The sequence below is a fragment of the Macaca thibetana genome, chromosome 7 (assembly GCF_024542745.1).
Source record: "Macaca thibetana thibetana isolate TM-01 chromosome 7, ASM2454274v1, whole genome shotgun sequence".
Taxonomy (NCBI): Eukaryota; Metazoa; Chordata; class Mammalia; order Primates; family Cercopithecidae; genus Macaca; species Macaca thibetana.
Genome location: NC_065584.1, coordinates 149,672,154 through 149,699,104, shown reverse-complemented (window position 1 = coordinate 149,699,104; position 26,951 = coordinate 149,672,154). Strand labels below are relative to the sequence as shown.

Sequence of the window (26,951 nt, the reverse complement as noted above, 5' to 3'; positions counted from 1 at the left end):
ATACTTCACATCATATATGAAAACTAGTTCAAAATGAATCATAGACCTGAAGGTAGAACCTAAAACTAAAAAACTCCCAGAGAAAACATAGGAGAGCTGAGTGGCGTGGCTCATGCCTGCAATCTTAGCACTGTGGGAGCCCAGGGCAGGAGGATCGCTTGAGCCCAGGAATTTGAGACAGCAGTGAGCTATGATCGCACCACTTGTACTCCAGCCTGGACAATAAAGCAGGACTTAGTCTCTAAAAACAAAAACATAGAAGAAAAAAATCTTTGCAACTGTGGATTTGGCAATTATTTCTTAGATGCAACACCAAAAACACAATCCATAAAATAAAATATTGATCAATTGGAAAAGATAAGCCATAGACTGGGAAAAAGTATTTTCAAAACATATATCTGATAAAGGACTTGTATCCAGAATCTATAAAATACACATAAAACTCAATAGTAAGAAAATAAACGGGCTGTAATCCCAGCACTTTGGAAGGACGAAGCAGGAGGATCACTTGAGCCCAGGAGTTTGAAACCAGCCTGGGCAACATGAAATCCCATTTCTACAAAAAATAAAACCCAATTAGCAAGGTGTGGTGGTGTGCACCTGTAGTCCCAGCTACTTGGGAGGCTGAGGCAGGAAGATCTCTTGAGTCTGGGAGGTAGAGGTTGCAGTAAGCCATCATGATGCCATTGCACTCCAGCCTGTGCAAAACAGTGAGACCCTGTCTCCAAAAAAGAAAAAAGAAAAGAAATGACTCAATTACAAAATGGGCAACATATTTGTACAGATACTTCATCAAAGAAGATATATGAATGACAAATAAGATGCCTAACATCATCGGTCACTAGGGAAATGCAAATTAAAATCACAATGAGATCACACTGTACACCCATTAGAATCGCTAAAAACAAACAATCATAAAACCTTGACAATATCAGGTGCTGATGTGTATGCTGAGCAACTAGAACTCATACCTTGCTGGTGGGAATGTAAGAGGTACAACCACTTTGGAAAACAGTCTAGTAGTTTCTTATAAAGTTGAACATACACTTACCGTATAGCCTACTTGTAGGTATTTACCCAAAAGAAATGAAAAACATGTTTACACAAAAGCCTGCATACAAATTATAGCTAAAATGTACTTGCTAAAAACTAAAGGACTGGGCCAGGTGCGGTGGCTCACGCTTGTAATCCCAGCACTTAGGGAGGCCGGTGGATCACCTGAGGTCAGGAATTCGAGACCAGCCTGGCCAATATGGTGAAACTCCATCTCCTAAAAAAAATACAAAAATTAGCCAGGCGTGGTGGTGCATGTAGTCCCAGCTACTCAGAAGGCTGAGGCAGGAGAGGAGGAGAGGGGAGGCGGAGCTTGCAGTGAGGTAAGATCATGCCACTGCACACCAGCCTGGGCGACAGAGCGAGACTCCGTCTCAGAAAAATAAGAATAAACAATTTTTCAAAAAACTGAAGAACTGGCCAGATGTGGTGGCTCACACCTGTAATCCCAGCACTTTGGGAAACCAAGGCGACAGATCACCTGAGGTGAGGAGTTCAAGACCAGCCTGGCCAACATGGTGAAACTCTGTCTCTACTAAAAATAGTATTTTGTATTTTGTAAAAATACAAAAAAATTAGCCAGGCACGGTGGTGGGAACCTGTAATCCCAGCTAGACAGGAGGCTGAGGGAGGAGAATCACTTAAACCCGGAGGCAGAGGTGGCAGTGAGCTGAGATCGCACCACTGCACTCCAGCCTGGGCAACAGAGCGAGACCTCGTCTCAAAAAAAGCAAAAACAAAAAACAAAACAAAACAAAAAACTGAAGAACTGTAGACAATCTATGTGTCCTTCAACTGGGAAATGGAGAAACAAATTGTGCTACATACATGAAATGAATGCTACTCAGCAATAGAAAGGAATGAACTGTTGATACACACAACACCATGGATGATTATACTAAATGAAAGAAACCAATTCAAAAGGCTCCTACCATATGGCTCCATTTATATGACATTCTCAAAATGGCAAAGCCATAGTGAAAGAAAGATTCGTGGTTGTCAGCAACTGGGGATGGGGAGAACTACAAAGGTTCTACAAAGGTTGACTACAAAGGAAACTTATGAGGTTTTGGAAATATTTTTTATCTTGATTGTGATGGTGGTTACATGATTGTATTTGTCAAAAATCATAGAATTGTAGATCCAAAAGACTGAAGTTTACAATATAAAAATTTCAACTTTTAAAAATTGGGGGTGGGATTCAAATTCCTTCTCCCTTTTGTTTGTATTCCTTATCACTGCCCAACATCCTGCCCTTGAAGCTCTTGTTCTCCTATAGAAAAAATTGCCCTGATTCGGCCACACTGAAGACTGCCTTGCTTCTGGGAAAAAAAAGAGAAACCACTAAGAATGGTCTCTGCAGGGCCACATGTCTGTCTCTGTCCCACCCCATCAGTGTAGGCCCAGTCATTAAGAGCGACCCAGCCTTTCTAACCTCCATTTCACCTTCCCTGGGCTAGAGTCCTGGTGGTGACCTGGGCAGGGACTAAACCCTTAAGACCCAGGTGCTGTGTGGGCGAAGATTTTGCTTGGAAAGAGGGCAGCTCCTCACACTCAACTTCTCACAGCTGTGTTTTCTAACCAATTAAAATACCCGCATGTCCGGAGAACATATAGCCAGAGAGGGCATCTACCCAGCATCCACCTCACTTCATCCCTTACCAAGGTCGCCCCTGTGCTGCTGCAGGCTTTTCTGGGCTGCCAGCATCTTGGCCAGAGCTGAAGCCACACCACACCCAGAGCCATCTGGGACCTCTCGAGGGAGTCATGAAGAGGCCTTGGGTCATGGGAAGGAGAGCAGCAGAGTCTGGTGGGTGCATGGGTGAGCTTATGCCCTGGAACACCCAGGGCACACCCATGGTGAGTGTGAATAGCCAGGGGGAGGGTGAACACTCTTGAGATGACACCTGGGTGAGTGTGCACCCCCTAATCCTCTACGAAATTGTGAATGTGGATGTTCATGGGAAATACAGGGGGCGCTGTGTGAACACTAGGATGTCCACATATAGAATAGGAACTCAGCTGGTTCATGCAGTGAACACTACAATGTCACTGGATGTGAGCAAACTATAAAAGTGTGGTGAAGACACTATGGACTGTGAACATACTATGGTAAGTTTGTTGAATGTCATGGTGACATTGCATGAATTCTATAGTCAGTGGTGAAAACACTGGGGCCTCTAGGGTGTGTGTGAACATACTGTGATAAGCGTGGTGGATGCTATAGATGCTACGTGTGAACATAAGGCCCTGACTGGGCTGAATCCATCATAGGAACACTGAGGGGACTCTGCTTTAAGCTCGAGAAGCATTCTGGGGTGACCACAGCGAGCATGTTATGCAGAGGGCAAAGAGCTCTACTGAGCACGTTTTGGAGTATCTGCTATGATCATAGCCCATTCTCTGGGAATCTTCTCCCACCTACGGCTGCTGAGTAAGCACACGCTTACAAGACTGGGTGCTGACCAGTAGGCTGAGTATTCGCAGCAACCAGTGTGGCATGTGCAGTGCTGAAGGTTTCTTTCTTTTTCTCCTATTTCCTAAGTTGGAGTTGTTATTATGGTTGCTCAGTTTTGCTCAACTGTTCTGCAGTGTGTTGCTATGGTTACAAGATGGCAAGGGTTACACAGGTGGGTTTGGAAAAGAACAAATGGTGGGTAAACTCTGAGGTTGACAGCTATTAAAGTGGTTTCTTCATATCATGACTCTTGACCCTTTTTTTTTTTTTTTTGAGATGGAGTCTAGCTCTGTCACCCAGTCTGGAGTGCAGTGGCACAATCTCAACCCACTGCAACCTCTGCCTCCTGGGTTCATGTGATTCTCCTGCTTCAGCTTCCCAAGTAGCTGGGATTATAGTTGCCCACCACCACGCCTGGCTAAGTAAGACTGTCTCAAAAAAACAAAACAAAACAAAAAAAACCAGGCTGGGCGCGTTGGCTCACACCTGTAATCCCTCAAGGCGGGTGGATAACTTGAGGTCGGAAGTTCGAGACCAACCTGACCAACATGTAGAAAACTGTCTCTACAGGCCGGGCGCGGTGGCTCAAGCCTGTAATCCCAGCACTTTGGGAGGCCGAGATGGGCGGATCACGAGGTCAGGAGATCGAGACCAGCCTGGCTAACACGGTGAAACCCCGTCTCTACTAAAAAAAATACAAAAAACTAGCTGGGCGAGGTGGCAGGCGCCTGTAGTCCCAGCTACTCGGGAGGCTGAGGCAGGAGAATGGCGTAGACCCCGGAGGCGGAGCTTGCAGTGAGCTGAGATCCGGCCACTGCACTCCAGCCTGGGCGACAGAGCGAGACTCCATCTCAAAAAAAAAAAAAAAAAAAAAAGAAAACTGTCTCTACTAAAAATACAAAATTAGCCAGTCATGGTGGCACACGTCTGTAATCCCAGCTACTCGGGAGGCTGAGGCAGGAGAATTGCTTGAACCCGGGAGGCAGAGGTAGTAGTGAGCTGAGATCATACCATTGCACTCCAGCCTGGGCAACAAGAGCGAAACTCCACCCCCCCCAAAAAAAAAAAAAAAAAAGTAGACCTTATTCTATTGGTTACAAGCAAGTCATGAGGCCAGCTCAGATTCAAGGGGAGGAAAATTAGATTCTACCTCCTGATGGTGGATTAGTGTAGTTACATTGTATGAGAACATAAGGAATGGGAAATACCATTGTAGCCATCTTTGGAAAATACAGATTGCTACAGCCTCCTTGAGAATAAAGCCATCCCAGAGGAAGCAGTTGAGATACGGAAAAAGAAAAGTTCTAATGATGTTGTCTGAGTACCTAGATCCAACTTTTACAAGACTGCCGTCATCAGAACCATCAGATTCTTTTTCTGCTTAAACCATTTTGAGTTCGGGCGTGGTGGCTCACTCCTGTGATTCCAGCACTTTGGGAGGTCAAGGCAGGCAGATCACCTGAGGTAAGGAGTTTGAGACCAGCCTGGCCAACATGGCGAAACCCCGTCTCTACTAAAAATACAAAAATTAGCCGGGCGTGGTGGCGTGCACCTGTAATCCCAGCTACTTGGGAGGCTGAGGCAGGAAACTCACTTGAACCCGGGAGGTGGAGGTTGCAGTGAGACAAGATCATGCCACTGCACTCCAGCCTGGGCAACAGAGTGAGACTCTATCTCAAACAAACAAACAAACAAACAAAAAACACAAACAACAACAACAAATTTTGAGTTGTGCTTTTGTAACTTGCAACTGAAAGAGCTTTTACTCTTAGTGTATCAGTTATCTATTACAGCGTAACAAACCACTCCAAAATTCTGTGGCTTAAAACAATGATTTATTATTTCTCATGATTCTGTGGGTTGGCTGGACAGAATCACGGTCCAGACCGTTCCTCTGTTGGTTTCATGTGGACTCTCTCAGGCAACTGCATGGATAGAAAATTTAAGATGGCCTCATTCACCTGTCTGGCCACTGGCTCAGGGTCTCATTTCTTACCCATGTGGTCTCTCATCCTCCAGTAGGAGAGACTGACTTCCTTAGATGGTAGACAATGTTCCGAGAGAGCGATAGTGGAAACTGTAAGGTCTCTTGAGGCCTACACTCCAGAACTTATGCAACATCACTTCTGTTCTATTCCTTTATTCAAAGCAAGTCACAAAGTCAGTCCAGGTCAAAGGAATGAATAAATAGGCTCCACCTCATAATGGGAGCGTTGCAAGGAATGTGTGACCGTATTTAATCCACCACAATGTGGTAGATAGCTAGATTATGTTAGATGGGAACATCTTTGGAATTAGTATATGTACAAGAAGCAGGGTGTGTCTGCCAGGCAGGTGGGACAGGCTGTTCTCGGCATGTGCCCACTGAGGAGCCTACAGTTGGGGTGTGACTTCCATAGTGGCTCCTCTGAGCTGAGAAACCTATGACAAGGTCTACATTAGACCTCTGGTTCACGGGGGCAACTTGGAGCTGAAGACCTACCATAGCTGAGTGACTTCATGCCTCTTAGCCTCAGTTCATCCTCTGTAAAATGGGCATGCTGATCCCTGCCTCACAGATTGACTGTGAGACTGAAGATGAGATGATCACCACTAATGTGCTTTGTAAATGACAGAGTGTCATCTACATGTGACTGTGTATTTTTATCTGAGATCTGAGGAAGAAATACTCAAGATGGGCCTGGGTAGTCACAGAGGGCAGGAAGGGGGATGCCAAGACAGGGCTTTGAAGAAGGACATTCACACTGGTGAGGGAGAAGGGCCGTATTTCAAGATGGGAAGCTGGAAAATAAAATTATAAAGGCACAGAGGTAGAACAGTGACAGACAGTACCCAAGAGAGGGAGGAGAACAACTTGGTCAGAGGGTGAGCCCCTCTACCACCCTGGACTCTGGGTTTCTGGGTTCCCTGGTAGTGGGGCAGCAGCCACTGATGGTCACTCAGAACCACAGCCAAGGCTTCTATTCTTCAAGGACCATCAGCTGCTTATTCCCCCGGCAGGTCTCCAAGGCCTCCTCCAGCCACAGGGGCAATGACAGGAGGTGGCGGGCAGGTGGTCAGAGTCAGAGATAGAGCACCCTCCTCCGGAGCCACCAGGATCAGGTCAGACCCCTCCCAGTGTTCCCAAGCTCCTTTCCCCACTGCAGGGTGGGGACCCCTGGCTATAGGCTTGGGTTCCAGGTGGCCTAGCTAAGCTGGGCTCCAAGCCCCTTCATCCCCTGGGCAGGGATGGGGGTGATTGATGGGCTTCCAGCATGTTCCAGGCAGAGACTTGGAGTGGTTGCAGAGTAGCCTGGCTTGCAGAAGCCCCAGATGGCCACTCGTGGCTGAGGCTGACCCACCCAGGCCAGGCCTCGGACAGTCTAGACCTATGGCCACGTCTGAAGCCCTCTCTATTCTGGGGTCCCGGCTGAGGAGAGCAATAGCTTCCCCCTCAAAGGACTCCTGGGAAGAGAGAGTCAGGGCAGGCTCAGATTTCCCCAGTCTAGCCCTGTGCAGCTCACACAGCTCATTCCTACTTGGAGATAGGAAAGGACTCGGATGGGCGTATAGGAGGAGGCAAGATATGAGATAGGGGGGCAGAGATGGCAGGGCTGGAGTTGGAACCTAGCCCTCAGCCCTGTACTTACCATATTAACACCCACTGGCCACTCGGGGCTAGGTAAGTGGGGGCCTCAGTGTTAGTCCTGGGCTAAATGAGGAGACCCAGGCAGGAATCCTGGCCTAAAAGACTCCACTTTACCCAGTCCTCACCCATAGAGTACCCTGCCTCCCACTACAGAAAGAGATGGAGGTGACTGGGAGGCTGGGGAGGCCTTTCTCACCCACCCTGGAATTCCACAGACTGAAGGCCTTGGAAAGCAGCTGATTACCCTGACCTTGACCTCCGGTTTACCTCCTACTACCTTCCTTTCCTGTGTAACTTTCTTGCTGTCCTTATCCAGCCTTGGTGGTCATATCTGCTTCTCTGGCCTTCCTCCTGACCTCGACTCCAGACTGGCTCCTCTGACTTCTGCCTGAGGAGCAGTCGTTCCCTCCACTCTCTCCTCCCAGCTATGTTTGCTGTCAGTACAGATGGTCCCCAACTTAGGATGATTCAAGTTACAATTTTCTGACTTTATGATGGTGCAAAAGTGACACAAATTCAGTAGAAACTGTACTTTCCTGTACAACCATTGTGTTTTTCACTTTCAGTACAATATTCAATATATCACATGAGATATTCAATACTTTATTGTAAAATAGGCTTTTTGTTAGATGATTTTGTCCAACTGTAGGCTAATGTAGGCTAATGGAAGTGTTCTCAACATATTTAAGGTAGGCTAGGCTAAGTTCTGATGTTTAGTAAGTTAGGTGCATTAAGCACATTTTTTTTTTTTTTTTTTTTTTTTTGAGACGGAGTCTCACTCTGTCGCCCAGGCTGGAGTGCAGTGGCTGGATCTCAGCTCACTGCAAGCTCCGCTTCCCGGGTTTATGCCTTTCTCCTGCCTCAGCCTCCCGAGTAGCTGGGACTACAGGCGCCCGCCACCTCGCCCGGCTAGTTTTTTGTATTTTTAGTAGAGACGGGGTTTCACCATGTTAGCCAGGATGGTCTCGATCTCCTGACCTTGTGATCCGCCCATCTCGGCCTCCCAAAGTGCTGGGATTACAGGCTTGAGCCATCGCGCCCGGCCAAGCACATTTTTTAATTTATGATATTTTCAACTTACAGTGGGTTTATTGGGACATTACTGTAAGTCAAAGAGCATCTGTATGTCTCAAACCTTGCAATCTCAGAGCTGGCAGAGGCCTGCAAACTCACTCAGTCCAACTCCTGTTGCACACCTGAGGTCCAAGGTTACTTGGGTTCTTGCTAGTTCATGTTCACTTATGAGAATCAGAAACAGTTGGGAGGCTGAGGCAGGAGAATGGCGTAAACCCGGGAGGCAGAGCTTGCAGTGAGCTGAGATCCAGCCACTGCACTCCAGCCTGGGCGACAGAGCGAGACTCCGTCTCAAAAAAAAAAAAAAAAGAAAGAAACAGCCAGGACTAGCCTTCTGACTTCCAAATTTCTATTTTTCTCCTGTCCTTTGATCTGGGGATTGTGGCTCAGCCTTTGTCTGTCTGTCTATTCCTTAGGCCATCAGATTTCACTTGGGGTTCACTCAGTTCAGACGTCTGCAGTCAAAGCCATGGCTGAAACTGTGTCATGGCTTGGCTCTGATAAGTTGCACCAGACTGGGGCCAACTACAGGGCTTATGAACCAAGGGCTGGGGGCTGGGAGGGAGATGGGGCTCCAGGAGATAAAGCAAATCAGATCTATGCCCCAGGTCTACTTGGGAACCATTGCTGCTCAACGTCCTTTTTCTACCCCCACTCTCTTCCCCAGCAGATCGTTTTTTCCTTTTTTTTTTTTTTTTTTAGACCAAGTCTCACTCTGTCGCCCAGGCTGGAGTGCACTTGTGCAATATCGACTCATTGCAACCTCTGCCTCCTGGGTTCAAGCCACTCTCCTGCCTCAGTCTCCCGAGTAGCTGGGGTTACAGGCACACTCCACCATGCCCGGCTAGTTTTTCTATTTTTAGTTGAGATGGGTTTCACCATATTGGCCAGGCTGGTCTTGAACTCCTGACCTCAAGTGATCCACCTGCCCCTGTCTCCCACAGTGCTGGGATTACAGGCGTGAACCACTGCAACCAGCCTCCCAGCATATCTTGTCAAGGGCAATGCTCAGAGAAAACAGCTCTTACACACACATACACACACACACAAACACACACACACGGAAAGACACATACACACAGGAAAAGGCATAAACACACACACACACGGAGCTCTCTGGCATATGGACTGTTGTACTGTGGGATCATTTCCATGTGAGGCGCTTTCCTCCGAGTGCAAGGATACATCTCTTTTCTTGTGCCTTCCTAGTGCCCAGCCTGGAGCCTGGGAATAAGAGCTCGGTAAAGGTATGTGGAGAGAGTGAGCTGACCCTGGCGTGGACAGCCACAGGACCAGCCCTCCATCTCCAGTTGCCGGCATGAGGCAGGAAGCCCTGCCCAGGCTAGATGAGCCTGCTACATGGGGCAGGACCTGGCACTGTGGTCCTTAGTACACTCACTCTTCATCTTCTTCCTTCACCTGGGGCTCTATCACTGTGACCAATCAATCTCAAAATGTGATCCATGAACCGACAGCATCAATATCATCCGGGAGCTTGTTAGAAATGCAAAGTCTCAGGCCCCACTGAATCACAAACTTTGGGTGTGGGGTCCAGAAATCTGCTTTAACTGCCCTCCAGGTGATTCTGACACATGCTAAAATTAGAGAACCAGTGTCTGTGCACACAGATAACCTTATGCTGGGGCCAGGGGCCGGGAGTGGGGGTGTGAAACCCCAAAGCAAATGCATCTGCATACGCCCCCTATGGGTAAGACTAGCTGTTCACGTGCTGGTGGATGCCCATACCTGAAGTCAGACACGTACTCACACACATGCACATATATGAGCATTGGGGTCTCAGAAGAGTCCACATACTGGAGCTCTGGGGTCTCAGTGGGTACCAGCAGGCACTCAGATGGAAGTGGGGAGAAGAAAGGAAGAACTGTTCTCACCAGCTGACAACCTATGCCCCACAATTCTTTTGTCCCTCATCCCTTCTGAGGTTCCCTGAGTGTTCCCTCAGAAGCCAGAGAAGCTGAGTAGTTGCCCAGCTCAGACCAGACACACCCAGCTGAGTGGCCAAGGTGGTCTGTGTGCCTAAGAGTGTCTGGAGTATGTGCTAAGACCAGCAAAGTCTTTTCTCTGTGTGGGCGGGCCAGGGCCAGGGGAATGTGGGGCATCAGCAAGCAAGGCTTAGTTAGGCAAGAGCACACCATCTCCTGGGCCATGAAATGCTGCCCAGATGTAGAATTCCCCGTGGCCCCTTCCCAGGGCTGTTTCTAGTGCCCAGCTCACCTCCTGACCCCTCTCTCTCTGCTCTGGACTGTGAAGCCTCAGGCCGCTGCCCACCTGGCCCATCACCAGGTCCTGCGGCATCTCCTCCTTAGGATCTGGACACAAAATCCTGGCCTCTGTGAGCTGCAAGGGGACATGGGGAGGGGAGAGGGAGGCTCATGCTCAGATCTGGTTTCGCTGCTGCTTCCCCTGGCTGGCTGCCACAGGCTGAGCCACCAGCTGTGCTATATAAGGCCGGCGCTGGACTGCTGGAGAGGCGAAGGCTTGGACCCCCAGCTGAGGAGTCCTGCTCAAGACACGGTGAGCTCCACTCCTATTCCCCTCACCCCATCCCTGCACCCCACTGCTGGACTCAACTGCTCCTGCCCTCCCCTGACTACCCCATTCCCTTCTCCCCCACCTCCCCCCACTTTTTGCTGTCTAATCCTTCATCTCCCACAGAGAAGACTCCCTTTCTGCTTTGGGAATCTGCTTTCCCCCATTGGCCCAAAGTCCTCTCCCTCCCCGACCTGAGGACAGGAACCCCCAAATGGTCCCACTTAGGGTTTCTTTACCTCTGGGTGCCCTGCTTTATTCCCTGCGGTCAGTCAGTCTGCTTTGTCCAAGTGTTCTGAGGAGCGTGGGATGGCGAGCCTAACCAACAGGGCATATGCTGAGGAAACGGCAGGGATACTGAGAAACTTCCGTGGGCTGCCAGATGGGAAATGGTTTTTCCACAAGGTGTCTCAGGCCACCTCAGCCTCCAGACATCCTTGGAGCAGGCTCAGGCTCAGGCTGAATGCGGTGCAGGTCAGCAGACTGCTCAACTCCCTGCTTGGAGCCCAGAGTGAGATACGCAATGTGGAGCCCTTTGGGACGTCCTGGTGACTCTGCTCCCTCATCCGAGAAACAGGTAGCGGTGGGGCTAGTGGTTTTAGAGCTAGAAGGTCTGCAGCATGGGACTGGTTTGTTCTTCCCCTGGAATATCCAAGTGTTTTCAGATACATATTTTTTTAGAGAGGAGGTCTCTTCCCTTTCCTACCACACCCTGGACTTAGGAGGTTGAAGGGAACCACTTTTGAATCCCCAGAAACGAGTCAGATTCTGGGTTGGCCAGAGCTCTAGGGAGACATAAAAATGTTCTGCTCAGCTGCGGCCTGGGCCACGCACGCCCCATGGTTCCTTGCCCTAGTCCCAGGCCTGCTTTCCTCTTCTGACCCTTGCAGTTCCTCACCCACGCTCAGCAGTTACTGGGGAGCCCTGGCCTCTCACAATGCATCCCCTCTGCTTTCCCTCAGCTGGCTCCTGGCTGTGTAACTCCCAGCCAGGCCCCAAACAAAAAGGCCAGAAATGTGTTCCAGCTGCAGCCCGTGCACATCTGGGAATGTGTTCATGGAGGTGGTATGTCCGAGGCATCTGCACCCTCCAGTCAGCCTGCCTTATGATAGGCCACTGTAGTCGGAGCCAAGTCTTCAGGCCTTAATATGTACCTGTCTGTGTGAGAGTGTGAACTCCATCAAAGGATGGCAAAACAAATGCCCCTCAAGCCTGGGTCTTAGAAGTGACTGATGAGTCACCAAGAGGCTGCTGGGGGTGAGCCCTGGACTCTACTCATTGGCAAGGAATCCCCTCGCCCCTGCGCATCCTTGTGCCCCATCTCCATGTGGGGCCCTGGAGCCTACCCCCAGGGATGGAACCTAGTCTGCCTCATTTGAACTCAGATTCTGAGCCTCTGTACCTCCCAAGCTACCTGGTTTCACGACTCGGGCAAATGTCACTCTCATATCATTCTGTCCACCTTTCCCTCCTTGACAGGTCAAGAAGTATTTCTGCTTGAACCATAAGCGGTGATTCAGAAATATGGAACCTGACAAGCTTTGTTTCTTTACAGGTCACTGGATCTGAGAAACTTCCCAGGGGACCGCATTCCAGAGTCAGCAACTCTGTGAAGCACCCTCACCTACCTCTTGCCACGTTCCCACGGGGCTTGGGGGAAAGATGGTGGGGACCAAGGCCTGGGTGTTCTCCTTCCTGGTCCTGGAAGTCACATCTGTGTTGGGTATAGGCTAAGTATCTGCTGGCTCCCAAATCTTCCACTTGCCACAGTGAAGTCGTGTCTGGTCTGGAACTGAACTATGCATCTGCCTTAAGACACAGCAAGGCCTTAAGACCTGAGGCCACTTTATGGATTTATTCATAATTTATACCGTTTGTTTTTCTCCAAAACTTGAGATTGTTCCCATTGTTCAAACTCACAAAACAGAACTTTTATATGAGGAGAGGGATGAGCAGTCATTCAGAGGGAGGGAAAAAAGATAAGAGGGTTATTTTTAGCCCCAGAGTACTAAATTGAGCTCCAAGCTTCCTGGCAGCCAAAGTAACAGGGAATCACAGGGGATCAGCGAGTTCTCAGAAGTAGGTTTGGGGTTTGGTCTGTTTTTAGTTTTATGAAAATTCTTTTGGCCCAAAGCTCAATTTCATTTAGACCCTGCAGCCAAATTTCACAGACACACCAGAACCCCTTCCGATCTCCTTACCCTCTAACTGCATCCTCTGGTGATACTGAGCTCTGGAAGGAACTGGTAGACTTCCCAAGGCATCTAAGCATCAGAGCTACTAGCCCTCCCCTGCACACTCTCTTCCACCTCCTCGCCTTCCTCTCCTGATTTCTAAGCACATACTCAGGTAAAGCAAAAAAAAAAAAGAAAAAAAAATTGCTGAAAACCCTGTTTCAAAGCTATATTCCTTGCAGGATCTGTGGCCACAAATGTAGGAACAAAGGCTGTCTCAGCCTGGAACCAACCCCTGTGTGTGCCTGAGTCCTACCTTGCTCTTTCCACCCTGACAGCTGCTGCTTGTAAAGATGATTAACATTCAACCATCTGAGGGGAAATCAGATTAGGTTGATTAAAAGAGCTCCTGTCACCCCAATTAAGCAGCATAGAGAATTCGGATTTGGCTCCTGGAGTAAGCGTTAATTGCCTATCAAAGCTTCTGCAGTCCTCTGCTCTGCATTCTCCTTCCCATTCTGGAGACTCCAACCCAGCCTCAGGTAGGGTACAGCTGGAACTGCTTGTGGCCCGAGGACCCTGTACCCATCCTCAGGCAGTCCCTGCCAGCCTCGTGTGGAAAATTGAAGACCACTGCCCCAATTAGGCCTTAGGAGTCTCTTGTGGGAGAGTGGACTCCCAAGGGAAAGTAAATGGCCATCTATTGTGCCAGGTGTCGAGCTAAAAGGAGTTACCAACACTTATTCAGCATGCATTATGTGCTAGGTGTTCTAGGTGGATTTTATGAATGAGCTTATTTAATCCCCACAATCCTCTAAGGCAGGAACTATTATTATCCTTATTTTATGATGAGAGAGCATGGGGTCAGGTGGGTTAAGTAACTTGCCCAAGGTCACACAGTTAGAAAGTGGCAGAGCCTCAGAAGCCCACGCTGTCAATCTGTATATACTTCAGAGGCTTTTACGTTCTATCTCATGGAATCCTCATGCCAACTGACTCACCCTGCAAGGTGGGAATTAATATCTCCATTTTACAGATGAGGAAAACAAAGCTCCATTTTGCCAAGAAGGTTAGGTGCAGACACCAAAGCAGGAGTCCCAGGCCACTGGCTGCTCAGGAGCATCTGATAATCCATTTCTAGAACAAGAGTGAAAAGGGAGCCACCATTCATTGAGTGTGCACTACATGCCAGGTCTCTTTACATTCATTATCACCTGAATAATGCACCAGGACCCTAGGATACAGAGTTATTAGTGCATTCCTATGTTATGGGGAAACAGGCTCAGAGGAGGAAAGCTTTCCTGAGATTGCACAGCAGTAAGTAGCAGAGTGGGGTTTGAACCCATGCCTGGTGCTCGTGTTCCATCCGCCACCTCACACTGTTTCCCTGCATCTTGAGGAATGCTGTAACTTCCAGTCCTGGCCTCTCACTTAGCTTCTCCTCCTGGCCCTCAGGGAGACAGACGATGCTCACCCAGTCGGTAAGAAGAGTCCAGCCTGGGAAGAGGAACCCCAGCATCTTTTCCAAGCCTGCCGACATCCTGGAGAGTGAGTTGTGGCTGAAGCAGGAAGGGGCTGGAGGGGCAGTCTTTACCGAGCTTCCTAAGTGGATCTCTGAAGCCAGGGCATGATGTCAGGGTTCCATGGAAACCTACTTTTACAAGTATTTGGCCTCCATCTCTGTCCAGCAGAGGAACTTAGTATATAAGACAGCTCAGAATCAGGAATCTGCCTGATACATTTCAGGAATGCTGTGGAGCTTGCTGGGGCCAGAGCACAGGCTGGTGGGAAGGGAGTGGGGAGATGAGTATGGAGAGATGGCTGGGGACAGCTCACTAGCACCCTGAATGCTTAGCTAGAGGATCTTAAAGCTGGAGGTGATGTGGCCCGAGCCACATGGAGAAAGCTCACCCTGACTGCAGGATCAGGGATGGGTGTGAATGGCATTGAGGAGGAGCCTTGATGTAGAAAGTGACTGACATGGTTTGGCCAGGCTGATGAGAGCGTGAATGGAGGCCTCAGCAGTGGCAGGTGTAGAGGGGATTGGAGAGATACTGGAGAGACAAATGTGATAGGGCCTGAGGCCAGCTGGGGGTGGGTGAGAGGGAAAGAACTAGAGCGCACCAGGATCACGGCTCCTCTTCAATTTGGCTATGTCTCTCAGGCCCTGGTGAGTGGACAACATGGTTCAACATCGACTACCCAGGTGGGAAGGGCGACTATGAGCGGCTGGACGCCATTCGCTTCTACTATGGGGACCGTGTATGTGCCCGTCCTCTGTGGCTAGAGGCTCGGACCACTGATTGGACACCCGCGGGCAACACTGGCCAAGTGGTCCATGGTAGTCCCCGTGAGGGTTTCTGGTGCCTCAACAGGGAACAGCGGCCTGGTCAGAACTGCTCTAATTACACCGTACGCTTCCTCTGCCCACCAGGTAAGCCAGAACGACCCACCCCCCACCCTACTTCCCACTAGCCTCTACTCAGGGAGAGGGAGAACTTGCCTCTGGCCACCAGAACTCTCAACATCACACACATGCGTATGCTTGGACTCTCTAATAATAAACAAGTATTGTCATTAGTGCCAGAACCTTCCCAATAGAGTTTTGTGTTTATGGGTACTCTCTACTCAACCTATATTATTGTGTTTGAGTGGCACCACGGTGAAGACCACAGGCTCTGAAGTGGGGCTGCTTGGGTTTGAATTCTGAGCCTGCCATATGACGTGTCCCCTAGACAAATTTTCTGAAATTCTCTTACCCTCAGGTTTCTCATATGTGACACCTGGGTAATATTAAGTCTTCGTAGGGGTTTTTAATGAGGATTAAATGATATGAACGCAGAGGCTTAACCGAGGTAAATGCTCACTGAGTGTCAGTTTCTATTCTTGTTCCTATGTGCCAGATACTGTGCTAGTTATCCACATTATTCAACCTTTACAACTGACCTTTGAGGGATCTCCATCTTGACAAGTGACACGAGGTTCAGAGAAGCTAGGTAACTTCTCACGATTCCATAGCTGATAAGGCAGAGCTGGAGTTTGAACCATGTCCGTGTTTGCAGAGCCTATGCATTTATATCCCCTCCCACCATGGATAATACAGATGTTAGGGGGAGCAGGTCTACTCCCTTCTTGGATGGGGATCCTCCCCCTTAGGGTTCCACAAGATCCCGCAGGCCCAGGAGTCAGTGGTGGTCATCTGGGGTGGGAAATCAGGCTGATCTGAGCAAGGTGTGAAGACCCCATTCTTGTATACAGGCCTCAGGCCAGAGGTGAGGAAGGTGGGCAGAAAGGGGCTTCTTGTCCAAGTCATTGCACGTTCCAGGCCCCGACTTCCCAGGGGTCCCTGACTTCCCAGGGAGTCCTTCCACAGGAGCATGCGGCTGTTTCCACACTGGTGAAGAAGAAAGATAGTGCTATCCCTGCACATCTCGGGAGAGCATATCAAAGTCCCAGTGCTTGGCCAACAAGCACCTCTCACGGCGACCCCTAGCCCATATGGTGCCTCTGTGAAAATTAGAGACCTCACTTCCTCAAGACTTTTGACTTCCATCTGTTGGAAAAATCATTGCAGTAAATATAAATATCAGTGACATCTACAACATAAATGGAAACCTTGTTTTTACCAGAGAAGAAACAGCCTCAGGGTCAGATTTCCTGACAGAGTCCCCTCAAGAGGGAAGTCAGACGGTCTGCTGATCTCACTTTGCAGGGTCCCTGCGCCGAGACACAGAGCACATCTGGAGCCTGTGGTCTCCCTGGAGCAAGTGCTCAGCTGCCTGTGGTCAGACTGGGGTCCAGACTCGCACTCGCACCTGCTTGGCAGAGACGGTGTCGCTGTGCAGCGAGGCCACTGAAGAGGGTCAGCACTGCATGGGCCAGGACTGTACAGGTACCACCCTCCCTCCTGGCACTAGGCAGGGTGTGGTGGGTGAGGCTGAAGAATGAGAAAGGAGTTAGAGGGTCAGTTTGAGACTGATGGATTTTTCATTTACTTACTCACCGCATATTAATTGAGCATCTATTATGTGCCCTAATGAGAGATATATAGGATAATATAGGAACACAGGGCAGGGTCAATTATCAGCCTGGGGGAATCCAGGAGAGCTTCCTAGAGGAGGTATTTTGGGCTAAGTTTTTGTTGTTGTTGTTTTGAGACAGAGCCTTGCTCCATTGCCCAGGCTGGAGTACAATGGCATAATCTTGGCTTACTCCAGCCTCCACCTCCCGGGTTTAAGTGATTCTCCTATCTCAGCCTCCCTAGTAGCTGGGATTACAGGTGCGTGTCACCATGCCCAGCTAATTTTTGTATTTTTTGTAGAGATGGGGTTTCACCATGTTGGCCAAGCTGGTCTTAAACACCTGACCTCAGGTGATCCACCCACCTTGGCCTCCCAAAGTCCTGGGATTACAGGTGTGAACTACCACGCCCCGCCTTGGGATAAGTTTTAAAGATTAGTAGGAGTTAGTGATGCAGGCTGATAAGGGAGGGTAGCAAAGGCCAAGGAGGAGAGGAAGTGATCTGTGATGTGGCTGAAGGAATGCCAGAATCCATAGAATCCCTACTGATGTGGCCCCTTGTCCCACAGCCTGTGACCTGACCTGCCCAATGGGCCAGGTGAATGCTGACTGTGATGCCTGCATGTGCCAGGACTTCATGCTTCATGGGGCTGTCTCCCTTCCTGGAGGTGCCCCAGCCTCAGGGGCCACTGTCTACCTGCTGACCAAGACACCTAAGCTGCTGACCCAGACAGACAGTGATGGGAGATTCCGAATCCCTGGCTTGTGCCCTGATGGCAAAAGCATCCTGAAGATCACAAAGGTCAAGTTTGCCCCCATTGTACTCACAATGCCCAAGACAAGCCTGAAGGCAGCCACCATCAATGCAGAGTTTGTGAGGGCAGGTAACTAAATTCTCTGGGGTAGGGCTGGTGAGAAGGTCCAGATTTTTAAATAAAGGGATTATAGTGATAAAAGCTGGCTTCCCAGCTAACTCGGAGTAAAACCCTGAATCCTTACCATGATCTGCATGACCCTATATTATCTGGCCCTCCATTTCTTCTCTGCTCTCCTCTCCTGTTACTTTCTCCACATCAAATTACTCTACTCCAACTGCAGTGGGCTCCTATCTGTTCCTGAAACACACAGGCACGCTCCTGCCTCAGGGCCTTTGTGCTTGCTGCATGTATTCTGTTTAGAATGTTCTTCCTGTAGATATTGGCATGGCTTGCTCCATCAAATGTATGAAGTCTTCCCTGGCCACCTTATCTAACGGTCAATACAATATAGTGTGAGGTTTGAAGGTCACAGAGAGAAAGGCTTGGGAAGTTCAGAAATGGTGCCGGATGGCCAGAAAATTCTGCCAGGGGCAGCAGAACATGAATATTGCACTATTCAAAATGGTCAGTTCTGTCCCAATGGTAGTGCTTAGGAATCTTGGCTGACACAAGGTCCCCTTGTTTCTCCACTGACCCACCCAGATGCTGCTTGACAGGCCATGGGAGAGGTTCCAGGATGGGGTGTGTGGAAGGATAGACTCCACTGTGAACCAATTCCCTTAGGACCAATGGAGATGGGCTGGGGGTAGGGGTGAAGCCATACAATTTTCACACCACCAAAGACCCTGAGGGAGCAAGGCTCAGTAGAACCTGTCACACACACACAAACCCAAAATGCTATTTCTCATCTTCTGTCCCAGAGATTCCATACATGGTGATGAACCCTGAGACAAAAGCACGGAGAGCTGGGCAGAGCGTGTCCCTGTGCTGCAAGGCCAAAGGGAAGCCCAGTCCGGACAAGTATTTTTGGTGCGTATTCTGCTAGCTACCCTGCCCAATTCTCCTCTTGGAAACCAGAACTTCTTGCATTGGGTCTGGACTTATTAATAAGAACAATAACCAACAGAATAAAGTTACAAGTAAGGCAGTGGTACAGAGCCCGGATGTTGGGACTTACAAATGGGAGCCATGGGGTTGGGAGCCAGACAACCAGCAAGCTCTCTCATTGTACCCTCAAAGCTAGGAGAACCCTTTGGCCGGGCACAGAGGCTCATGCCTGTAATCCCAGCACTTTGGGAAGCTGTGGCAGGTGGATTGCTTGAGCCCAGGAGCTCAAGACCAGCCTGGACAACATAGTAAAGCCCTGTCTCTATAAAAAATTTTAAAAATTAGCCAGGTGTGCAGGCTTGTGTTTCTAGTACCAGCTACTTGGGAGGATGAGGTAGGAGGATCACTTGAGTCCAGGAGGCAGAGGTTGCAGTGAGCTGTGATCATGCCACTGCTCTCCAGCCTGGAGACAGAGCAAGACTCCATGTTAAAAAAAAAAAAAAAAAAAAAAAAAGCCGGGCGCGGTGGCTCAAGCCTGTAATCCCAGCACTTTGGGAGGCCGAGACGGCCGGATCACTAGGTCAGGAGATCGAGACCATCCTGGCTAACACGGTGAAACCCCGTCTCTACTAAAAAATACAAAAAACTAGCCGGGCGAGGCGGCGGGCGCCTGTAGTCCCAGCTACTCGGGAGGCTGAGGCAGGAGAATGGCGTAAACCTGGGGGGCGGAGCTTGCAGTGAGCTGAGATCCGGCTACTGCACTCCAGCCCGGGCGACAGAGCCAGACTCCGTCTCAAAAAAAAAAAAAAAAAAAAAAAAAAAAAGCAAACAAGAGCAGAATCCCTTATGGCTGTGAGTCCTTTATCCTTCACAAACATTTTATAGTCACTCTCTTATTTGACCCACCCAACAATCCTGTGAAGTCAGCTGGAAGTCATTGCTGACATTATATAGACCAGAAGGCTGAAGCACAGATTGGTGAGATGGGGCGGGGGAGGTTGTCCAAGCATCGCCAGCCAGGTATGTGGTAGGGCTGGGGCTTAGAACCAAGCTCCTTGTTTCCCAGGCCAATTAGTACTCTTGGATGAGCCAAGTCAAAGGTGATATTGACATTAGTGGGAACCCATTCACCATCTGTCTCCTTGGCTGCCTGCTCCTGGTACTTTTCCAGGAATGCCTGCCCTCCCACTGCCCATTCAGGGTCCACCTCTCCATCCCTTGCAGGTATCATAATGACACATTGCTGGATCCTTCCCACTACAAGCATGAGAGCAAGCTGGTGCTGAGGAACCTGCAGCAGGACCATGCGGGGGAGTACTTTTGCAAGGCCCAGAGTGATGCTGGGGCTGTGAAGTCCAAGGTTGCCCAGCTGATTGTCATAGGTAAGCCTGTCTGGGTCCCCGGGGCCCCTGGGTCTGCAACAGGGCTGGCTGAGCACGCTGGTGCGCATAACTATGCAGTAAAAGCTAAGGCTTTTTCTTTTTTCTTTTATTTTCTTTTTTTTTGAGATGGAGTCTCGCTCTGTCACCCAGGCTGGAGTGCAGTGGCACCATCTCAGCTCACTGCAACCTCTACCTCCTGGGTTCAAGTGATTCTCCTGCCTTAGCCTCCTGAATAGCTAGGATTACAGGCGTGTACCACCACACCTGGCTAATTTTTGTATTTTTAGTAGAGACGGTGTTTCGCCATGTTGGCCAGGCTGGTCTCAAACTCCTGACCTCCAGTGATCCACCTGTTTCGGCCTCCCGAAGTGCTGGGATTACATGCGTGAACCACCATGCCTGGCCAAGCTCAGGCTTTTCTGTACTGTGCACAGTGCCAGGACCTCTAGGACACAACGATGGTACAGATCTGAATCCTACCACCATGGAGCCATCATTTGAGGGGGAGTGAAGACATGTAAATAAGAGACAAACAAGATAGAAAAATGCAGCTAAGTCCGGGTGCAGTGGCTCACACCTGTAATCCCAGCACTTTGGGAGGCCAAAGTGGATGGATCACCTGAGGTTAGGAATTCGAGACCAGCCTGGACAACATGGTGAAACCCTGTGTCTACTAAAAATACAAAAATTAGCCAGGCGTGGTGGCGTGCACCTGTAATCCCAGCTACTCAGGAGGCTGAGGTAGTAGAATAGCTTGAACCCAGGAGGGAGAAGTTGCAGTGAGCCAACTTCATGCCACTGCACTCCAGCCTGGGAAACAGAGCAAGACTCTGTCTCCAAAAAAAGAAGAAAAGAAACATGCAGCTAAAATAGGAGATAAGGGGCTGTGGACTCTAATAGATGGTAGATACCTCCCAGGTGGGAGTGACCATGGATGGCTACTTGAGGGAGCAGCTTTCCAGCGGGGGCTTAAATAATGGTTCTCAGCTTTGGCTGCCCATTGGTATGACCTGATTGGGTTTTAAAAAATACTGATGCCTCAGTCTTACCTCTAGAGAGTCTGACTTAATTGGTCTGAGATATGGCCTGGGCATACATAGTTTAAAACCTCCCCATGTGATTCCAATTTTCAACCAAGGTTAGAACCCCTGGTCTTAAAGAATGGGCAGGGATTGTGTATGTGGAGGTGAGGATGTTACAGATTGAGGGGCCCGCATGGGTAAAGATACAGAAGTGGGAACTGAGGGGGCTTTATAAGAAAGGGTGATCTAGAGCTGGCTTCAAGAAGAGAACTGGATGGGGAGAGGTTAGAGGCCAAAGACCAATAAGGGGCCTGTCTTTGGAAAATGAGTAGGAAGGAAGATAGCTTAGTAATTGGTCTAAACAAAACAAAAGGCAAAGAAGGACAGAATGTATTGGAAGGATCCTGGACTACTTCAGACTCTTAAAAAGTTGAGCAACAGGCCGGGTGCGGTGGCTCACGCCTGTAATCCCAGCACTTTGGGAGGCCAAGGAGGGCAGATCACGAGGTGAGGAGATCGAGACCATCCTGGCTAACACGGTGAAACCCCGTCTCTACTAAATATACAAAAAATTAGCTGGGCGAGGTGGTGGGCACCTGTAGTCCCAGCTACTTGGGAGGCTGACCCAGGAGAATGGCGTGAACCTGGGAGGCAGAGCTTGCAGTGAGCCGAGATCGTGCCACTGCACTCCAGCCTGGGCGACAGAGCAAGACTCCATCTCAAAAAAACAAAACACCAACAACAACAACAAATGTTGAGCAACAGACCTCAGGGCAGACACGACACAGGGTACTCTGGATGTTGGCAGAGATGTGGAGCCCTCAGCAGTGGTCCCAACCCATCACACCAAGTTTCCCTGTTTGCTACAGTAATTCTTAATACTACTTTATTATTCTGAAGTTAAATTTATAGATAACTACATATAATTTCCAAATGTATATATGCACGGTCCTAACTATACAACAAAGGATAAATTTTTAAAATTTTAATACAAAATAGTGTGTATTGGCCGGGCGCGGTGGCTCAAGCCTGTAATCCCAGCACTTTGGGAGGCCGAGGCGGGCGGATCACAAGGTCAGGAGATCGAGACCACAGTGAAACCCCGTCTCTACTAAAAATACAAAAAAAAAAATTAGCCGGGCGCGGTGGCGGGCGCCTGTAGTCCCAGCTACTCAGGAGGCTGAGGCAGGAGAATGGCGTGAACCCAGGAGGCGGAGCTTGCAGTGAGCCGAGATCGCGCCACTGCACTCCAGCCTGGGCAACAGCGTGAGACTCCATCTCAAAAAAAACAAACAAACAAACAAACAAAAAAAACAAAATAGTGTGTATTCCCATATCTAAATGCTTTGGCACATTGACACGAGAAGACAAATCAAGAAGTTAGCCACTAGCACTTAAATCCAAGGTCACCATAAACACAACCGCTACAAATGCCGATGGGTACAGAGGTATCATTCTGGCATTCACAGTCCTTAGGTAATGGTGTTGTAGAAACTTAATTTTCCTGAGATGAGGAACAATCCTTGGTATTGTTCTGAGCTAAACAAAGTACAATCTTAGCTCAATTTATATGGTAGTTGCATTCTTGAAAAATTCAGTATATGGTTAAAGCCATGTAAAAGATACTAGGCTCTGACCTTTTGTTTTAGACAGGGTCTTGCTCTGTCGCCCAGGCTGGAGGGTAGTGGCACTCTCACAGCTAACTGCAGCGTTGACCTCCCAGGCTCAAGCAATCCTCCCACCTCAGCCTCCCGAGTAGCTGGGACTACAGGCGTGTGCCACCACGTCCAGCTGGTTTTTGTATTTTTTGTGGAGACAGGGTTTCATCATATTGCCCTGGCTGGTCTCGAACTCCTGGGCTCAAGCAATCCACCCACCTTGGCCTTCCAAAGTGTTGGGATAACAGCTGTGAACCACTGCATCCGTTCAAAGCTTTGATCACTTTAAACAGGTTTTCTACCTACATGAGTGTCTGGTGGAATATGTGAAAGTCGTTCAGAACACAGAAAGATTCTTTATGCAGAATGGTACTATGCATTGCGGGACATAGAACCTCAATGGCCCCTACCCACAATATGCCAGTAACATCCCCAATTTTGGTGATAACCCAAAATACCTTCACAAATTTTCAAGACCCCTCCATTGAGACAAACTGCCACTATAGTGGTCTCATCAACCAACTCTGTTTCCCCACATATAAAACGGGATCAGTAATAGCTGTTCCATCTCCCTCCAGAGAGTTCTGTGAGAATGAGAGTCATGGATACACAAGTCCTTTGAAAACCACAGAACACTGTAGAGAGGTGAGGTTGAGGTACTCTTTGTGTAGGATGTAAACTTACATCTTAATTTCCACAACATTTCCCTCCACAGCACCTGATGAGACTCCTTGCAACCCAGTTCCTGAGAGCTATCTTATCCGGCTGCCCTATGATTGCTTTCAGAATGCCACCAACTCCTTCTACTATGACGTGGGACGCTGCCCTGTCAAGACTTGTGCAGGGCAGCAGGATAATGGGATCAGGTGTCGTGATGCTGTGCAGAACTGCTGTGGCATCTCCAAAACAGAGGAGAGGGAGATCCAGTGCAGTGGCTACACGCTACCCACAAAGGTGGCCAAGGAGTGCAGCTGCCAGCGGTGTACAGAAACTCGGAGCATCGTGCGGGGCCGTGTCAGTGCTGCTGACAATGGGGAGCCCATGCGCTTTGGCCATGTGTACATGGGGAACAGCCGTGTAAGCATGACTGGCTACAAGGGTACTTTCACCCTCCATGTCCCCCAGGACACCGAGAGGCTGGTGCTCACATTTGTGGACAGGCTGCAGAAGTTCGTCAACACCACCAAAGTGCTACCTTTCAACAAGAAGGGGAGTGCCGTGTTCCATGAAATTAAGATGCTTCGTCGAAAAGAGCCCATCACTTTGGAAGCCATGGAGACCAACATCATTCCTCTGGGGGAAATGGTTGGTGAAGACCCCATGGCTGAACTGGAGATTCCATCCAAGAGTTTCTACAGGCAGAATGGGGAGCCCTACACAGGAAAAGTGAAGGCCAGTGTGACCTTCCTGGATCCCCGGAATATTTCCACAGCCACAGCTGCCCAGAGTGACCTGAACTTCATCAATGACGAAGGAGACACTTTCCCCCTTCGGACATATGGCATGTTCTCTGTGGACTTCAGAGATGAGGTCACCTCAGAGCCACTTAATGCTGGCAAAGTGAAGGTCCACCTGGACTCGACCCAGGTCAAGATGCCGGAGCACATATCCACAGTGAAACTCTGGTCACTCAATCCAGACACAGGGCTGTGGGAGGAGGAAAGTGATTTCAAATTTGAAAATCAAAGGAGGAACAAAAGGGAAGACAGAACCTTCCTGGTGGGCAACATGGAGATCCGTGAGAGAAGGCTCTTTAACCTGGATGTTCCTGAAAGCAGGCGGTGTTTTGTTAAGGTGAGGGCCTACCGGAGTGAGAGGTTCTTGCCTAGTGAGCAGATCCAGGGGGTTGTGATCTCCGTGATTAATCTGGAACCTAGAACTGGCTTCTCGTCCAACCCTAGGGCCTGGGGCCGCTTTGACAGTGTCATCACAGGCCCCAATGGGGCCTGTGTGCCTGCCTTCTGTGATGACCAGTCCCCTGATGCCTATTCTGCCTATGTCTTGGCAAGCCTGGCTGGGGAGGAACTGCAAGCAGTGGAGTCTTTTCCTAAATTCAACCCAAATGCAATTGGCGTCCCTCAGCCCTATCTCAACAAGCTCAATTACCGTCGGACGGACCATGAGGATCCACGGGTTAAAAAGACAGCCTTCCAGATTAGCATGGCCAAGCCAAGGCCCAACTCAGCTGAGGAGAGCAACGGGCCCATCTATGCCTTTGAGAACCTCCGGGCATGTGAAGAGGCACCACCCAGTGCAGCCCACTTCCGGTTCTACCAGATTGAGGGGGATCGATATGACTACAATACAGTCCCCTTCAATGAAGATGATCCTATGAGCTGGACTGAAGACTATCTGGCATGGTGGCCAAAGCCGATGGAATTCAGGGCCTGCTATATCAAGGTGAAGATTGTGGGGCCACTGGAAGTCAATGTGCGATCCCGCAACATGGGGGGCACTCATCGGCGGACAGTGGGGAAGCTGTATGGAATCCGAGATGTGAGGAGCACTCGGGACAGGGACCAGCCCAATGTCTCAGCTGCCTGTCTGGAGTTCAAGTGCAGTGGGATGCTCTATGACCAGGACCGTGTGGACCGCACCCTGGTGAAGGTCATTCCCCAGGGCAGCTGCCGTCGAGCCAGTGTGAACCCCATGTTGCATGAGTACCTGGTCAACCACTTGCCACTTGCAGTCAACAACGACACCAGTGAGTACACCATGCTGGCACCCTTGGACCCACTAGGCCACAACTATGGCATCTACACTGTCACTGACCAGGACCCTCGAACAGCCAAGGAGATTGCGCTTGGCCGGTGCTTTGATGGCACATCCGATGGCTCCTCCAGAATCATGAAGAGCAATGTGGGAGTAGCCCTCACCTTCAACTGCGTAGAGAGGCAGGTAGGCCGCCAGAGTGCCTTCCAATACCTCCAAAGCACCCCAGCCCGGTCTCCTGCTGCAGGCACTGTCCAAGGAAGAGTGCCCTTAAGGAGGCAGCAGCGAGCGAGCAGGAGTGGCCAGCGCCAGCGGGGAGCGGTGGCCTCTCTGAGATTTCCTAGAGTTGCTCAACAGCCCCTGATCAACTGAGTTTTGTGGTACTTCACCCTCTTCTCCCCTCATTTCATGTGATAGCCATTGTGAGACTGATGCACAAACTGTCACTTGGTTAATTTAAGCACATCTGTTTTGGTGCAATTTGCTTGTTTCTTCATGCCTTTACTTACTTTGTCCCATGATACTGATTGGCATGTGGCCCCCAAAATGGCACAATAAAGCCCCTTTGTGAAACTGTTCTTTAAAAGAAACACAAAAAATTGGCCACTGGTAAAACTCTGCAGCTTCAACTGTTCTTCATTTAATGCCATTAATGCAAATATACTTCCTCTTCTTTTTGCATGGTTTTGCCCACCTCTGCAATAGTGATAATCTGATGCTGAAGATCAAATAACCAATAAAAAACATATTTCTTGGCCTTGCTCCACAGGATATAAGCAAGCCTTGATCATAGTTCATACATATAAATGGTGGTGAAATAAAGAAATAAAATGCAATATTTTTACTTGAAATGTAAATAACTTATTTATTTCTTTGCTAAATTTGGAATTCTAGTGCACATTCAAAGTTAAGCTATTAAATATAGGGTAATCATAGTTCCTCTACTAAGTCTGGAAAGAACATCTCCTGGTATCCACAATTACACCAGGTTGCTAATTGTATTTGTACATTTCCCTTTGCATTTGCTTTTGTTCTTGCTAGAAACCCAGTGTAGCCCAGGGCAGATGTCAATAAATGCATATTCTGTATTTTGATTCTGAGGCCACTGTCCTGTCTTTTAACTATTAAAGTGAGCCAGCTGCTCAGAGGGGTACAGCGGACTCTGGAAAGCAGTCACAGGTGGTGTAGGTCCTGGCCCCCTAAGTTACAGGGCAGGGCAACATAGGCACACACTCCAGCAGTCAAGTTTGTTCTCATGGATCACATTTTCCGTTTGCCGAAAAGAGCAGATTCCTGGAGTTGTGAGCATGTTCTGGGCTCCTGAGCAAAACTAAAAATATGTCCTGATTTTTTTTCTTTCCTTCTTTCCAATACTTTGGAGCTTATACAATGGCTTGGCCCAGAGTCTGACAAGC

At 49.2% G+C, this 26,951-nt stretch overlaps 1 protein-coding gene and 1 long non-coding RNA gene across 3 annotated transcripts in view; both read left to right on the top strand.

Moving 5' to 3' along the window:
- Nucleotides 1-26,951, top strand: part of LOC126958022 (uncharacterized) — a 182,751-nt gene that overhangs the window by 92,153 nt on the left and 63,647 nt on the right. The window lies entirely within an intron of this gene.
- Nucleotides 10,674-26,387, top strand: CILP (cartilage intermediate layer protein). Its single transcript, XM_050795917.1, has 9 exons — nt 10,674-10,748; nt 12,319-12,486; nt 14,393-14,485; nt 15,102-15,371; nt 16,650-16,829; nt 17,527-17,841; nt 18,636-18,744; nt 19,987-20,144; nt 23,540-26,387. The coding sequence occupies exons 2-9, from the start codon at nt 12,426-12,428 to the stop codon at nt 25,906-25,908; spliced, it is 3,555 nt and encodes a 1,184-aa protein (XP_050651874.1). The 5' UTR covers nt 10,674-10,748; nt 12,319-12,425; the 3' UTR covers nt 25,909-26,387.

Bases quoted from the DNA above. Each gene is read 5' to 3' on its own strand.
- CILP (XM_050795917.1), top strand. From the start codon at position 12,426: ATGGTGGGGACCAAGGCCTGGGTGTTCTCCTTCCTGGTCCTGGAAGTC. The intron at 16,830-17,526 runs GTACCACCCTCC...CTTGTCCCACAG, and splicing joins CATGGGCCAGGACTGTACAG to CCTGTGACCTGACCTGCCCA. The intron at 17,842-18,635 runs GTAACTAAATTC...CTTCTGTCCCAG, and splicing joins TGCAGAGTTTGTGAGGGCAG to AGATTCCATACATGGTGATG.